At 36.9% G+C, this 17,155-nt stretch overlaps 1 protein-coding gene across 12 annotated transcripts in view; it reads left to right on the top strand.

Annotated features, from left to right (window-relative positions):
- Positions 1-17,155, top strand: part of NTNG1 (netrin G1) — a 338,223-nt gene that overhangs the window by 272,572 nt on the left and 48,496 nt on the right. For 4 of the 12 annotated variants that reach the window (XM_060301827.1, XM_060301879.1, XM_060301818.1 and 1 more), the window contains 2 exons: positions 4,758-4,925; positions 10,442-10,576. The exons of 3 other annotated variants lie outside the window; for them this stretch is intronic. In XM_060301827.1, coding sequence (XP_060157810.1) covers positions 4,758-4,925; positions 10,442-10,576 — 303 coding nt within the window. The remainder of the gene's footprint in view (positions 1-4,757; positions 4,926-10,441; positions 10,577-17,155) is intronic. 5 more of the 12 variants (XM_060301851.1, XM_060301833.1, XM_030868862.2 and 2 more) reach the window with 2 other exon arrangements.

Below are 17,155 nucleotides of genomic sequence, written 5' to 3'. Positions count from 1 at the left end.
AGATCAATTGGGAATGAATGAATTCAAACTCTGCCTTTTATTCTGAATGAGGCAGGAAGCCATTAGGATTATGGGCAAAAGGATGTCATGACCTAATTTAAGTTTTAAAAGAGTCACTCTGACTGCTGTGTGGAGGAGACTATCACAAGGGTGGAAGCCAGGGAAGCAGTTTGAGGACAACAACAATAATCCAAGTGCCCTTAACTAAAGATGAGATGGTGAGAGGTGGTGAGATTTAGAATGTATTTTAAACGTGTAGTCAAGAGGATCTGCTGATTGATTGGTTGGGGGCGTGGGTAGAGCGGGATGAGAAAAAGATTGGTGTCAAGAGCAACGCCGGGAATTTTGACCTAAGCAATTGGAGGAATAGAGTTGTCATTTACCAAGACAGATCCGGCTGCCCATGTAAGTGGCAGGCTTGGGAAGGTAACCTATGAGGTCAGTTTTGAACATGTTAAAGTTGAGATATCTATTAAATGTCCAAGTGGAGACATTAAGAAGGCAGTTGAATATATCAGTCTGGATGAAGGCTCACTAACTAACTGGGAAGTTGGTCCAGGCTGAAAATAACTATTTTGGAAAGGTCAGCATATTGATGATTTATGTAGTCATGAGGTTGGGTAAAAAACCCTGGTTCTTAGTGAGCCTAAAGAGCCAAGAGGTCCAAGGGCTAAGCCCTGAGTCATTTGAGAAGATACAACAGAAAGCAGAAGAGAGGAAGAAGCAATGGTAGGTGGGGAAGGAGGTAAACCAAGAGAGAGTGGTGGCCCAAAAGCCTCCTGGTTCAGGAAGGGTTGCCAGGATGCCCTGAGGGCCCTATTGAAGTTTATGGTCATGAATTTAAAGTGAGACTTGTTTCAAAATAGTTGGAAAAAAACTCCAGCCACATTTAGCTGCTGGGGTATAGGCATGGAGAAGTGGAGAGTTGGATTTAACCAGGATCAGATTTTCCCAGGAGACTGTAATTGGGGGCGGGGTGGGTGGGAGTGAGGGAGATGAGAGCATATAAAAGGAAGTGATTGTAAGAATGGACCATGAACTCTAAATTTTGTGAAAAGGGAAAGGAGGAAATGGTAGGTCAGTGAATTAGAGGATCAAAGAATTATTGAACTATTAATATCATCCCTTCAGGATCTTAATAAGTTAGTGCAGCTCTAACTCTATCATTAATGATCATTCATGAATTCTGGGCCTATGTGGAAAGAACAGTTCCTAAAGAGTGGGAAATTAACAGAAAACTGAAAAATAATACAGCAGTCTAATAATTACATCTGAAATGTCTTGCATTTATATAGTGCTCTCATGTGTTTCAAATCACTTTCAAAGATCTTTTTATCATTTTATATTCTCTAATACACCATGGCCAGAGAAGACAGCTTTATCAAAGTCTCAGAAGAGTCTTAGAAGTTTTAAAGAAATAAAGTTACTATTAGCTCATTTCTTAGGTTATAAGACATTTAAAGTAACCACTTATCTTCTGGAAGAAGTTTGTGATATTGAGTGTTAAGCTGTGTATGGTCTTGTATATAATTATTTATAGAATTTACATTATTTAGCTCTCCTATCAAAATTAATAAATTGATTTTCAAACAAAACCCAGAAACAAATAGTGAATGTCACAGAAATGCATACTATTCGTTAAATTCAAAGAATAGGTAACAGTGTCTACAGAGATTCATGGATTGGGTCTTGATTGAACTTGGATGTCTACAGACACGTTTTTTGGTGAATAAAGCTTTGTCAGATGAAGCTCAGCATTGGGTGGATCTTATCCACAAAGGAACCATTCAATACTTCCAATAGTATTGGCTACTGGGTAGATCTTATCCACAAAGGAACCATGTTATGAAACTTCTCCAGCCCTGTTCTCTCCCATTTCCCAATGTCATGTCTTTGCACACTCTATTCCTTTCACTGGAAATGCTCATTTCCTCCTTTTTTTTTTTGTTAAATAAACCTTACTGGCCCTCATGGAAGATTTAGTTTTAACTTAGTTTTTCCTAATTCTCCTCAAGTGAAATGAATTTCTCCTTATATCACTTTGTGTCTCTGTTTTTGGTTTTGGTTTTGTTTTTAAGCACGTCCTCTTTTTTTTCTAGTTATCTGAGCACATGTTTGTCTTACCCACTAAACAAACTTCTTGACAACGAGGACTTACTTCTATGTGGTTCTGAAAAGTTCCTAGGATGAATTTATGCACATAAAAGATTCTTTTGAAAAAATCTGGATTAATTATGTTAGGTACACCAAGAATCAACCTAGGATGAGGTTATGTGAACAACAGTAACCACTTAGGAGCCTCTTCTAGAGAGGGAGAGCCTGAGAACAGGGTGTGTGCGCCCACGCCTCCAGAATTCCAGGCAGCTCTGAAGAAGTCCTTGGGAAACAATTAGATTTGGGACATGGGTCTCCTCCCTGCAACTACTACTCTGAGGTGGCTCCAGGCCAGAAAGATTCTCCCTGTTCCAAACCCTCAACTAAGGAAGGTCGGAGAGGCCCTTTAGGTTTCCTAGGTAGTCAGAAATGCCAGCTTAAACAAGGTTGAACTCAGGGAGATAGAATGTATGGGGGTGAAGTGCTTGTTTTCTAAGAGAATTTAATTTGGTGATATGTAATTCTATTATTTTTCTTGTTGCTATTATTAATTTGGCATGCCTTAACTACAAAATTTTTGCAGGATTTTCTTACCCCATCTCCCATATGGCCTCCTTCCAGAACTCCCCTTCTCCCGCTGGTTCCTCCGACTCCCCACTCCCACTCCCACTCCCCAGCCCTAGCACACATGCACACCATGACAAAGCTAGCCTCCTGTAGAGGAAGGGGCTTGCCTTCAGGAAACTCCCATTCTTCTTGCCTTTCTTTTAAGCATCTGGGGACTCCAAGGTGCTAACCCTATTCCTGGGTGTCTTCCACTCTTCACCATTTCTGGTGTCCTCTGCTTCTATCCAAATTTGATTTCATTCTGTTGGGACCGTGACCTCAGCTCTCTACTGTAGTAACTGGCTCTCATATGAATGAATCCACACTGTTCTGATGAATGTCAGTATGTTAATTTATTGGGTTAGCCAAAAAGTTCGTTTGGGTTTTTCTGTAACATCTTATAGAAAAACCCAAATGAACTTTCTGGCCAACCCAATAGAAAAAAAAAAGATATTAATTATCTTTTATTAATTTTATTAATACAAGATTAATAATTCCTTTTTAATTTTGACAACACTTACTCATTTTTACTCTGGTCATCAAATGTAGTGCTTCCAAAATTTTAATCTATGCCAAAAGAGTAACTCAGTACCTCACATAGTGCCTGACACATAGACCAACTGAATATATTATTTATTGAGTGAATGAATAAATTAGCTCAAATAGTGACTGTGTTTGGCTTCCTGGTGGGATAAAATAAAAGCCAGACATTAATGAGAGGGATATTTTTAGGCAAACAAGGTTTGCAGTTTCATAATTGACCTTTCTTATAAATGTGAGCTAGGCCTACCCCCATATTTTGAGGAGATGAAACGGATTCCCCACCTAGTTACTTCTCACACATTTTTTTTCTGTCTGATTTAGTAACTATTGCACCAATAGAGGCTTTGTTTTTACTTCTTTTAAAAAGGTTGAATTAGGGCTTCCCTGGTGGCGCAGTGGTTGAGAGTCCGCCTGCCGATGCAGGGCACACGGATTCGTGCCCTGGTCTGGGAAGATCCTGCATGCCCCAGAGCGGCTGGGCCCGTGAGCCATGGCCGCTGAGCGCGCTTCCGGAGCCTGTGCTCCGCAACGGGAGAGGCCACAGCAGTGAGAGGCCCAAGTACCGCAAAAAAAAAAAAGAAAAAAAAGGTTGAATTAGATTAATGACTTGCTTTGGTTGAGGTGCAAAAGAAAGACAATCTAGTCACTCTCCACCCTTCCCTATGTCTCCTTGTCTAGTTCTTATCACCATCACCCCTAAGCCTCAGAGCCTCCTCCAACATTTTGGGGAGACAAAGGAAAAGCAATCTGAGGGTACAGTAGCTGCCTGACTCTTCTTTTGTAGCAGACTTAGCTTGAAACTTGCAAGAAAAGGAAATCTTGAGAGCACTTTTTTCATACCAATAATCTCCCCGTTTTTTGTATTCTCTCTCTCACATAAGCAAACATGCAGATTTGGCCTGATGAAAGGCTTACAGAAGTCATCTTCTCCTCTTACCATTTGGAAAAAACAAAAAGAGTTGTCTAATTGTCTAGATCCCTATTAAATTTGCCATGATTTCTTCTGTGAAACTCTGACTGAGTTACTGTCTTGATACAAATGATAGTAAGACTCTAAATGAAGGAGCCATGGGTGATGGCAGACTCAGGCCTTAGATGCCTACATTCATCTTTCCTTCTTTTTTAAGATTGCAAATATGAAGAGAAAATGAGGGGAGTGATGCAAAGACAGTGAAGTTTTCAATGTGCAAAAATTAGACTTTTGCATCAATGGAAACAGAGTCTTCCCAAATTTTAAAAGGTGTACACCTGCAAATGCTTCTGTTCATATTGTCTGCCAAGAATTAACACTCTCCGATCATGTTCTGAATGTCCAATCTTTCTCTCCTGCCTGAAACAGATGCTACTTCCATGCCAGTCACAACCACCTGCGGTCACCATGTGTCATGTGGAATCACATACATGTAATGCCATTCCGCCATCTTTTCTCCACTTCTCATTTTATCCAAGCATGTAGTGTGCTGTTATTCTGCGACTGTATACACTCTGTATACATTTCTGTTCTTCCTTGCAAGATTGTGAATGCTTCGGCCACTCCAATCGATGCAGTTATATCGATCTGCTAAATACAGTCATTTGCGTGAGCTGTAAACACAACACTAGAGGGCAGCACTGTGAGTTATGCAGGCTGGGCTACTTCAGAAATGCTTCTGCACAGCTGGACGATGAGAATGTGTGCATAGGTCAGTTCCATTATAATTTCAGCTATTGTTCTGTGCCTTTCACGAGATGGGGAGCTATTTAAGGTGGAGAGGCTGGTGATTTGCACCACAGCTGAGCCAGAATGAACTCTCTCAATGGAGAAAATGTCCTTGTGGTAGACTTAAAGAATTCACTTGTGCAGATTGAAATCATAGTTGGGGGATGTATTTTGAATCCTTGTCTAATTGTTGCTTTAAAGATGATGAGCTGAAAAGTCATGTTTAAGAGATGAAGTAATTCTCTTTTTGTTTTTCTTTTTTTTTTTTTTTTGCATGAAATCTTAACACCTGGTCATTTCAACCTGATCTTAAAGTCTTAAGTTGTACACTCAACTTTCAAAATGTAAACTCATTATAAGGTTTTTAATTATAGATACGAGATTAGGACACAAACTTTTGTAAATAATTGGTAATTAACTAATATTGATTTAAAATATTCCCATTTGGAATTGAAAGCCACTAGCAATTGGTAATGTAGAAGTTTGCCTGGCTTTTCCATCCATAGTAATGAAATTCCACTTACTGAATTTTCCTATAGCCCTCAAAAGGAGAAGCAATTTTTCAAAACTATTCAAGGCAATTAATTCTCTTAGCTTCCAAAGTACATGAGCCCTGGAAAACTGGGGCCACAGGATTCCGTTGAGCATTCTTTCCACCCCCTGTGATGACTGATCATGTCAACTGGAGAGAACCAGGTGCCCTTCACATCCAAAAGAGCTTCTCCTACCTTTTGCGTAGTAGAACCTATCTTTAAGAAAGGGAGCTGATGAAACATAAGAAATAAGAAATGGAATTTCACTTCGTAATGTACTTTGAAGAAGTGCATATATTCAAAATGGTGAAGGGTACATATGTATCTGTTACCACACCAATAGGTAATATATAGGCAACCAATGTTAAAGGTAGATTTTTTCACATAAAGACTAGATTGAATACACAAGCTGAAAAATGAAAGGTGATCTTTTCATCAAAAAAGAAATCAAATCAATCTGTAATTCTGGGATCATTGTTTTCTGATTGGATTGTCAAGGTTATATAGTTATTTGCCAAGTGTCATTTAAAATAGCTGGACAAGTTTTTTCAGTTAAAATGGGCCAAGTTTTTATAATACTGTTTATGTCTATAGTATGTTTTATTTTTCAAAGTGCTTCCTTATTATTTGTGAATTAGTGGAGAAATCCCTGGACTTAGAGGCTGGAGAGCTGGGTTCAAGTCCCAGTTTGCTATTTAATAGCTGTGTGCCTTAGGTAAGTCGTTGAAAACTCCTGGTCAAATTGGTGTCATATGGGATGCACAGGAAACACTTGGTAAACTGTGAACTGACTTGCAAGTATGTTTTTTGTTTGTTTGTTTGTTTTGTTTTTACTTAATCCTCATTAACAAAACCATGGTGGTAAGTACTCCACTGATAATTTCCCCTATTTTCTAGTTGAGAAAAAGTAAGGCAAATTGACCCAAATCATACAGCTTTAGTAAAGAGTTAGTTTCCTGACTTCAAAGCTTTTGAACGCTTTCTCCCAACTACCCTGACACAATTAGCAAAGCTAAGCTTGTCAGACTTTTACTTATGGTATGTTTTTAGGATGACAGCAGCAATTCCACTATGAGCTTGTGAACAGAAGTTCAATTGCCTTTATAACATTTGGGTTACAAAGATTTGAGAATATTAATAAAAACCAAAAGGCACATAGCTGTCTGAATTTTGAATGCAGTTACATTTTGCTGAATGTCATTTGTAAAAATATATAAATGTCATACTACAAATATGTTAACAAGTGGAAAGGTAAAATAAATAGGAACACAGGAATAAAAGCTAATCAGTTTTTCAAAATACAAAACATTACAATAAGATGTAAATGTTTTGCAATATCAATTTCATATTATTTTCAATAAATCAAAGAAAAAGACCTTAAAAGAAAAGATTTTATTCCATAAAATTTCTCATAGCAGGTAACTTAACAATATCCCAATATATTTTACTCAGAGTATTCTATTCTAATGAATTCCTCCCCTTTTCCTGTTCTAAAGTAATCTATGAACTACAAAATCCACAATTCCTGTCTAATTCTAAGAGTCATAGTTCTGTTATAAATCCATATTTGATTATCCACAGACAAGAAGTTGCCATTCAGCTTTTGTCTTTTAAATCATGTAAAATACAGATGAATGGAAAGTTTAATATACATTCTTGTATTTATTTCTACTTTAAAAAATCAAACACAGTTCTTTTCTCCCTTTCTAGAAACTTTGTTAATTAAAGTTATAAGTCTTGGAGAGGATTTTATATTATTGAGGTAAACATATCCCTATTCAGTATTTTGTGCTCTTCAAACCAAGTGGATATAGGTAAACACAAAGATGAGTATTTTTAGATAGCATTAAAATTAGCTACAGTATACCTCCACATTACCAAAATTCCTTAAATTGTTGCTCTTTTCCTAAGGGGTAAAATTGTTTTTAAAGAATGAACTGAAAAATTTGGCTAGCTGGTATATGCTACATCCGGTCTATCTTTTGTCTTTAGTCTCTATAAGCGTACGAAAGTTTCCTAAAAGAGTTATAGCTTCCACTTTTCCCACTGGAGGGGCCAAGGGCAGAGCTGTCAGGCTGCCTGGGCATGAGACTGAGGCTGAGGTGTGCTCTCTGAAGGCCATTGGAAGCCTGTGGCTCCATTACCAAGGTTTTCCCTATGGGGCAGCACCAACCTATTCTCTATTTTTTACATTTAAGTTCCCCAAAGGGCTTGCAGCAGGACTGAGAATTAAATTTGAGAGGATGCACCTCAAGTAATTGAGTTAATTTTAATGCCATTTTGTATAGAAAGCACTAATGAAAATGAATGGATATTTACCCAATTCACTTTCACAGAATTAGGCACTAATCCCTGAAAATTTGAACTTAATCTAAGCCGTCTCTAAATTTAAGGGGAAAAAAGGCACTTTGCCATTTCTTTAACAATTGGCAATGAAATCCACCACCCTGGCTATGAGGGAACAGCACATATCTTTGACAAAATGTTGACTGTGTTGAAATAGATGTCTTAAACTATTTGCATCATTTTATATTATGGCAAATATAAAATGCACGCTATTCCATGTTGTCACAGTGATCGCTGCTTTGTGATTCCTGGTAAATTTACCCATTTTCATACAAATTCCAAGTCAGCCATGTTTCCAAAGATGCATGTAATTAGCCTGTATGATGCAGCAATTTCATGAAGATGACATCCTTGCATGCTTCCATTTCATATAAACTCAAACATTAAGCAGGAAGCTAGAGGATATGTGGCTTGTGACCTTGGGTAATCACTGCTAATAATCCCTGATAACAAGTTTGACATCTGAATGAAATGCAGGGCTCAGCAGCTGCTACTAAACATATCTCCAATTATGATGTATTATTGTTTTCATTCCCCTGGAAACCCAAGATCAGGTAATCAGAGGTACCTTCTGTAAAACAAAGCAAACATAAGACACTTCTAATACTTATAAATCAATTGTAGTATAACTTTTTAATCAGACTTCCAAAAGTATTTCATGTTGTTTTTTAGTCTAACAGTCCTGTATGTTCTTCCTAGTTTCATGGAATAAAATATAATTCTCCAAGGCCATCCTCATCACCCCAACATCTACCATTGACTGTCGTTCCAGAAATGATATTTTTTAAACTAAATTATTTGTATGTAATGTGGAGTGTAGACCCCACCGCTCCTTGTCACTTATTTTCCTGACTAACATTACACTTACCACCTTTTGTATGACAACCACTGAGATGTACCATGGTTTAGATGTTCCACATTTCTAAAAATTTTGTTTACTTTTTTTTTACATCTAAAACCTTTTATTAATCAGTTGTTACGGGCTAATTGACTAGCACAGTATGTGAATTCACATTGGCCAGATGTAACTGTACTCCCTGGCTTATGAAATGTTGGTGATTCATTGTCAACTTATATACTTTATACACTTTAAATAGTAAGAAACATATTATAGTAGTTTTGCTATAGGTATATACTTATAGTGTGTGTGTATGTGTATTTTTAAAGCCACAACAAAATTGCTATTTAAAAATGTTTTAAACAACTGCTGTATATACACACATTAAAATAGAAAATGCCAATTTAAAATAAAACTCCAATTATTAAGTGCAAATCAGTCCAGACAAGGAGAGAGCATTTTAGACTTTATTTGGTTTTATTTTTACCTATGTATGTTACTCTTAGTCATACAAACGTTTGTGTCTTAAGGATGCTGAACTTCAAAATTGACTTACTCAACATGAAATAAATAATGATTCTAAGGTACTCCACATTCTTTGAAGAAATTATATGATTAGTCCCTATGACAAAAACAGAACCAAACCTCTGGATCTCTCTATTTTAACAGTAAACCCTGAATCTCCATTGCCAATCTAAGATGCTAAACTTAAAGTTATTAAACTAAAATTCTCAGGGTTTCTCACAGTTGGTTGCTTGGTTAGTTGCTTGGTGTGATTTTATTTGGTTTTTTGACATGAAAACCTCTTAATGGGACCATTTTAAAATAAAGGAAATCAAGAGACAGAGGGGCGTAATAACTTGCCCAGTATTATACAGTGGGATTACAAAAAAAGTAACTTTGGCCTACAAATTCCAAAAGCTGGAAACTAGCTGCTGTGACCTTTCAAGCTAATGGAAGCCTAAGGAATTCTTATTTCTGATTCAGCCTTTAAGAAAAACAGAGCTTCAGAAGTAAAAATATTCTGCATAATAATGTGTGAGGAATCAAGAAATTATTCTGTTTACTGTTTATTACACAAAGTTATATTGTTCTGTCCATAGACATTATAATGATACAAGTCTCAAATTATGCCTATGTTGAAATTTATCTAGGATTACAAAATTCATTTTTCTTTCATGATTGTTAACCTAGGTTGCATAAAAGCTATACTAACTTAACATGCGTAGCAGATACAATATCTAAAGGCTCATCACAACATTGTATAAATATATATATAAAGCACCATCCCAAATCATATAGTAAAACTGACTTTGAATGAACAAAGTGCGTTCATATTCCACTTTAACAATGTTCAGCAGTTCTCAAATTTTGAGTGTAACTGATAAGCTCATTTGAATAATTTAAAACAGATTTTACACTGATGGCATATTGATTTATCCTTGATATATAAAGGATATATAAAGGATTCTCATTGCATTCATTAAACCATCTAAAAATGCCCTAACAAATGGAACCTCCATTACGATCTGTTACCAGTGAAGAGCATGATGTCTTATTTCCTTGGAGGTTTTCAGTTGACTTCCTCCCATAACATAAAAATGATATCATGGAAGGCTGAGCAAATAAATAAATGGACCTGAAATAGCCATATTTGCCAAAGCATTTCATTAGTGGACATCTTTCTTTAAGTGATGCATTTAAGTAAGCAACACTCCTGTGTTGATAACTTATAAGCCATGCGGACTTGTCTCCAGCCTGTGTGTTGTCTTGTTTCTACAGAGTGTTATTGTAACCCTTTGGGCTCAGTCCATGATCGTTGTAATGGCTCAGGATTTTGTGAGTGTAAGACTGGAACAACAGGGCCTAAGTGTGATGAGTGTCTGCCGGGAAATTCCTGGCACTACGGCTGTCAACGTAAGTAACTCTGGGAGCTGTCCTCTGCCTGCTGCAGCATGGCTGATCCTGCTTGTCTAGGCCGGTGCGTGCAGCTTCTCAGAGCAGAAAAAGGCCCAAACCGCTGACAAGCTTTAAAAACTACATAATGCCTCAGCCTATGTATAGGAGAGAGAGCAATCCATCAGCTATCCAGCTGGCTCCTTTGAAGCCCACCCTTGTCCCCTCTGATGGCTGGAGAAACTTACACTGACATACTGTATGCAGATCCATGTACCTGGCCAGACTATAAATTAAGTGGCACAATAGGGACCCAGCTTAGAAATCCTTACCGCAAAATGAAGGGTGATGTGTATGTGGTTAATATATTTCTTGAACTACCCTGGAGCTCCAGAGTTCATAAATTAAATGATATCTGCATAACTTATTACCACCCTTGTATCATACCCATCACTGAATCTGAACCAAAAACCTAAAGGTAATAAATCTAAGGGATATTTAAATGCCAGGATAAAATAAATGATGAAAATCAATATTGATTTTAAGCCTCTGAGGTTAGGCACCATGCAGTGAGCCTTAGACAGATGCCATTTGGTTCAACCTCATTTCTCTGAGGATTATCAGGCGTTCTTAAAAGCTTGTCAAGGCAGGTGGCATGTTGGTGTATTCAGGGAAGAGAAATTTTAAAATCTGAGCAGAAGCTTCCTTCTGTCATTCATAACCATTTTTGCATTTTAATTCTGCATTAACTTTCCTCTATCTGTACACAGTCAGCTTACTAATATTAAAAAGCCACCAGGCAAAGCCTCTGGAGAGCGCAGTCCAATACAAAACCATGCAAGCCACACGTGTAACTTTAAATGTATTGTTATCCACATTAAAAAAGTAAAAATAAATAGAAGTGGATTTTAATAACTTCTTTTATCCAAAAAAACCCTGAAATATTATCATTTCAACATAGAATTAATGTTAAAGTTGTTAAGGATATATTTTACATTTCTCATAGTCCTTGAAATCAGATGTTTAATGCTTACAGAACTCAATTAGAACTAGCCCTATTGCAAGGCTTAATAGACACATATGTCTACCATATTGGACAGCACAGCTCTAGAGGTTTTTTGCTTACTTTTCACTTGAAAAATCGTCAGTATGCAGGAACTATCTAAAGCAGGTTTCTACCAGGGATGTACAGAATATTTTATCTGCTATTTATGGAATGTATAGTTATCTGAAGGCTACATTTCTACATATTATAAAGCCAAAGTGAAATTTACTGCCATACTAATGCCATGGGCAGCAGTGAACTATGGTGATAATTGAGAGATTTGGCATTGAGCAGGCCAAGGTTAGGATAGGATCTAGAAGCTAGAGGATGAGCATCTCCAGCCATGCTGGAGAATCATTAAAAGCGTCAAATAGTGAGAAGTCAGGCAGCACTTCTGCACATAAGCTCTGGATAAGGCCGTGGTTTTAACGTTGTACACACTGTAGGTTCCCAGAAAGCACCTGAAGGGTCTGAATGAGTTTGGGATCCCAGATACAATGTGAGGAGCCAGGACTCAGAGGATAAGTCATCAGTCCTGGAACATCTAGATGTAGAGGCCCAAAGAAGGCTGACAGTCAGGAGGAGAGAAGGAGAGACAAAGGAAGGGCCGAAATCAGCAACAAGATTCAAAGCATAAGGAATGAGGAGACTTTATAATGAAGGCACACCTTCTCAAAGGGAAAGTCTCATGTAAACTACCTGATGCAACAGGACCTAATGAATGGGTTCCTGAAGTGTAATCAGGGAAAGACATTGGAGAGGAAAATTAATCAAGCCTTAGAGGAAATGTATGCCAAAAAAGGGCCTAACTTGATTTTTCTGTGTTAATTTCCTGGAGTATTATAAAAAATGTAATGTCCTCAAATTTTTCCTTCTGGCATTGGAAGACTGGATTTAAGCAGGGCTCTACCACACAAAGGCTGTATGGTGTACAAAACCCTCCATGCCTCAGCTCCAGCACCTTACATCCTTGGTATGTAGATCAGTGAGATTATAGGAGCTTTATCCTCTTGAGTGTTTCTTTATTTATTTTTTTAATTTTTGAATTTTATTTTATTTATTTATTTTATACAACAGGTTCTTACTACTCATCAGTTTTATCCACATCAGTGTATACATGTCACTCCCAATCGCCCAATTCATCACACCACCACCACCACGCCCCCGCCGCTTTCCCCCCTTAGTGTCCATACGTTTCTTCTCTACATATGTGTCTCAGTTTCTGCCCTGCAAACTGGTTCATCTGTACCATTTTTCTAGGTTCCACATAGATGCATTAATGTACAATATTTATTTTTCTCTTTCTGACTTACTTCACTCTGTATGACAGTCTCTAGATCCATCCACGTCGCAACAAATGACCCAATTTCGTTCCTTTTTATGGCTGAGTAATATTCCGTTGTATGTATGTACAACAACTTCTTTATCCATTTGTCTGTCAATGGGCATTTAGGTTGCTTCATGACCTGGCTATTGTAAATAGTGCTGCAGTGAACACTGGGGTGCATGTGTCTTTTTGAATTATGGTTTTCTCTGTGTATACACGCAATAGTAGGATTGCTGGGTCAAATGGTAATTCTATTTTTAGTTTTTTAAGGAAACTCCATACTGTTCTCCACAGTGGCTGTATCAATTCACATTCCCACCAACAGTGAAAGAGGGTTCCCTTTTCCCCACACCCTCTCCAGCATTTGTTGTTTGTAGATTTTCTGATGATGCCCATTCTAACTGGTGTGAGGTGATACCTCATTGTAGTTTTCATTTGCATTTCTCTAATAATTAGTGATGTTGAGCAGCTTTTCATGTGCTTCTTGGCCATCTGTATGTCTCCTTTGGAGAAATGTCTGTTTAGGTCTTCTGCCCATTTTTGGATTGGGTTATTTGTTTTTTTGATATTGAGCTGCATAAGCTGCTTGTATGTTTTGGAGATTAATCCTTTGTCAGTTGCTTCACTTGCAAATCTTTTCTCCCATTCTGAGGGTTGTCTTTTCATCTTGTTTATGGTTTCCTTTGCTGTGCAAAAGCTTTGAAGTTTCATTAGGTCCCATTTCTTTATTTTTGTTTTTAAAAAACAAAAATATTATTTTTGTTTTTTTTGTTTTCCATTACTCTAGGAGGTGGATCAAAAAAGCTCTTGCTGTAATTTATGTCAAAGAGTGTTCTTCCTATGTTTTTCACTAAGAGTTTTATAGTGTTTTATAGTGTCCGGTCTTACATTTAGTTCTCTAATCCATTTTGAGTTTATTTTTGTGTATGGTGTTAGGGAGTGTCCTAATTTCATTCTTTTACACGTAGCTGTCCAGTTTTCCCAGCACCACTTATTGAAGAGACTGTCTTTTCTCCATTGTATATCCTTGCCTCCTTTGTCATAGATTAGTTGACCATAGGTTCATGGCTTTATCTCTGGCCTTTCTATCCTGTTCCATTGATCTATCTTTCTGTTTTTGTGCCAATACCATATTGTCTTGATTACTGTAGCTTTGTAGTATAGTCTGAAGTCAGGGAGTCTGATTCCTCCAGCTCTGTTTTTTTCCCTCAAGACTGCTTTGGCTATTTGGGGTCTTTTGTGTCTCCATACAAATTTTAAGGTTTTTGTTCTAATTCTGTAAAAAATGCCATTGGTAATTTGATAGGGATTGCATTGAATCTGTACATTGCTTTGGGTAGTATGGTCATTTTCACAATGTTGATTCTTCCAATCCAAGAACATGGTATATCTCTCCATCTGTTGGTATCATCTTTAATTTCTTTCATTAGTGTCTTATAGTTTTCTGTATACAGGTCTTTTGTCTCCCTAGGTAGGTTTATTCCTAGGTATTTTATTCTTTTTGTTGCAGTGGTAAATGGGAGTGTTTCCTTAATTTCTCTTTCAGATTTTTCATCATTAATATATAAGAATGCAAGAGATTTCTGAGCATTAATTTTGTATCCTGCAACTTTGCCAAATTCATTGATTAGCTCTAGTAGTTTTCTGGTGGCATCCTTAGGATTCTTTATGTATAGTATCATGTCATCTGCAAACAGTGACAGTTTAACTTCTTCTTTTCCAATTTGTATTCCTTTTATTTCTTTTTCTTCTCTGATTGCCATGGCTAGGACTTCCAAAACTATCTTGAATAATAGTGACAAGAGTGGATATCCTTGTCTAGTTCCTGATCTTAGAGGAAATGCTTTCAGTTTTTTACCATTGAGAATGATGTTGGCTGTGGGTTTGTTGTATATAGCCTTTATTATGTTGAGGTAGGTTCCCTCTATGTCCACTTTCTGGAGAGTTTTTATCATAAATCGGTGTTGAATTCTGTCAAAAGCTTTTTCTGCATCTATTGAGATGATCATATGGTTTTTATTATTCAGTTTGTTAATATGGTGTATCACATTGCTTGATTTGCATATATTGAAGAATCCTTGCATCCCTAGGATAAATCCCATTTGATCATGGTGTATGATCCTTTTAATGTGTTGTTGGATTCTGTTTGCTAGTATTTTGTTGAGGAGTTTTGCATCTATATTCATCAGTGATATCGGTCTGTAATTTTCTTTTTTTGTAGTATCGTTGTCTGGTTTTGGTATCACGGTGATGGTGGCCTCATAGAATAAGTTTGGGAGTGTTCCTTCCTCCACAATTTTTTGGAAGAGTTTGAGAAGTATGGATGTTAGCTCATCTCTAAATGTTTATAGAATTCACCTGTGAGGCCATCTGGTCCTGGGCTTTTGTTTGTTGGAAGATTTTTAATCACAGTTTCAATTTCATTATTTTTCATTGGTCTGTTCATATTTTCTATTTCTTCCTGGTTCAGTCTTGGAAGGTTATACTTTTCTAAGAATTTGTCCATTTCTTCCAGGTTGTCCATTTTATTGGCATAGAGTTGCTTGTAGTAGTCTCTTAGGATGCTTTGTATTTCTGCGGTGTCTGTTGTAACTTCTCCTTTTTCATTTTTAATTTTATTGATTTGAGTCCTCTCCCTCTTTTTCTTGATGACTCTGGCTACTGGTTCATCAATTTTGTTTATCTTCTCAAAGAACCAGCTTTTAGTTTTATTTATCTTTGCTTTTGTTTTCTTTGTTTCTATTTCATTTATTTCTGCTCTGATCTTTATGATTTCTTTCCTTCTGCTAACTTTGGGTTTTGTTTATTCTTCTTTCTCTAGTTCCTTTAGGTGTAAGGTTAGATTGTTTATTTGAGATTTTTTTTTGTTTCTTGAGGTAGGCTTGTATAGCTATAAACTTCCCTCTTAGAACTACTTTTGCTGTATCCCATAGGTTTTGGATAATCATGTTTTCATTGTCATTTGTCTCTAGGTATTTTTTGATTTCCTCTTTGATTTCTTCAGTGATCTCTTGGTTATTTAGTAACATATTGTTTAATCTCCATGTGTTTGTGTTTTTTACATTATTTTCCCTGTAATTGATTTCTAATCTCATAGCATTGTGGTCAGAAAAGATGCTTGATATGATTTCAATTTTCTTAAATTTACTGAGGCTTGATTTGTGACCCAAGATGTGATCTATCCTGGAGGATGTTCCGTGCACACTTGAGAAGAAAGTGTAATCTGCTGTTTTTGGATGGAATGTCCTATAAATATCAATTGAATCTATCTGGTCTATTGTGTCATTTAAAGCTTCTGTTTCCTTATTTATTTTCTGTTTGGATGATCTGTCCATTGGTGTAAGTGAGGTGTTAAAGTCCCCCACTATTATTGTGTTACTGTCGATTTCCTGTTTTATAGCTGTTAGCAGTTGCCTTATGTATTGAGGTGCTCCTATGTTGGGTGCATATATATTTATAATTGTTATATTTTATTCTTGGATTGATCCCTTGATCATTATGTAGCGTTCTTCCTTGTCTCTTGTAACATTCTTTATTTTAAAGTCTATTTTATCTGATATGAGTATTGCTACTCCAGCTTTCTTTTGGCTTCCATTTGCATGGAATATCTTTTTCCATCCCCTGACTTTCAGTCTGTATGTGTCCCTAGGTCTGAAGTGGGTCTCTTGTAGACAGTATATATATGGGTCTTGTTTCTGTATCCATTCAGCAAGCCTGTGTCTTTTGGTTGGAGCATTTAATCCAGTCACGTTTAAGGTAATTATCAATATGTATGTTCCTAGTACCATTTTCTTAATTGTTTTGGGTTTGTTTTTGTAGGTTCTTTTCTTCTCTTGTGTTTCCTACTTAGTTAAGTTCCTTTAACATTTGTTGTAGAGCTGGTTTGGTGGTGCTGAATTCTCTTAGCTTTTGCTTTTCTGTAAAGCTTTTGATTTCACCATGGAATCTGAATGAGATCCTTGCCAGCTAGAGTAATCTTTGTTGTAGGTTCTTCTCTTTCATCACTTTAAATATATCATGCCACTCCCTTCTGGATTGTAGAATTTCTGCTGAGAAATCAGCTGTTAACCTTATGGGAGTTCCCTGTTTGTTTCTTGTCATTTTTCCCTTGCTGCCTTCAATAATTTTTCTTTGTCTTTAATTTTTGCCAATTTGATTACTATGTGTCTCAGCATGTTTCTCCTTGGCTTTATCCTGCCTGGGGCTCTCTGCGCTTCCTGGACTTGGG

Source organism: Globicephala melas, chromosome 1 (assembly GCF_963455315.2).
Source record: "Globicephala melas chromosome 1, mGloMel1.2, whole genome shotgun sequence".
In the NCBI taxonomy this organism is placed as follows: domain Eukaryota; kingdom Metazoa; phylum Chordata; class Mammalia; order Artiodactyla; family Delphinidae; genus Globicephala; species Globicephala melas.
The sequence above is the reverse complement of the archived record's forward strand: the minus strand, read 5'-3'. Positions and strand labels throughout refer to the sequence as shown.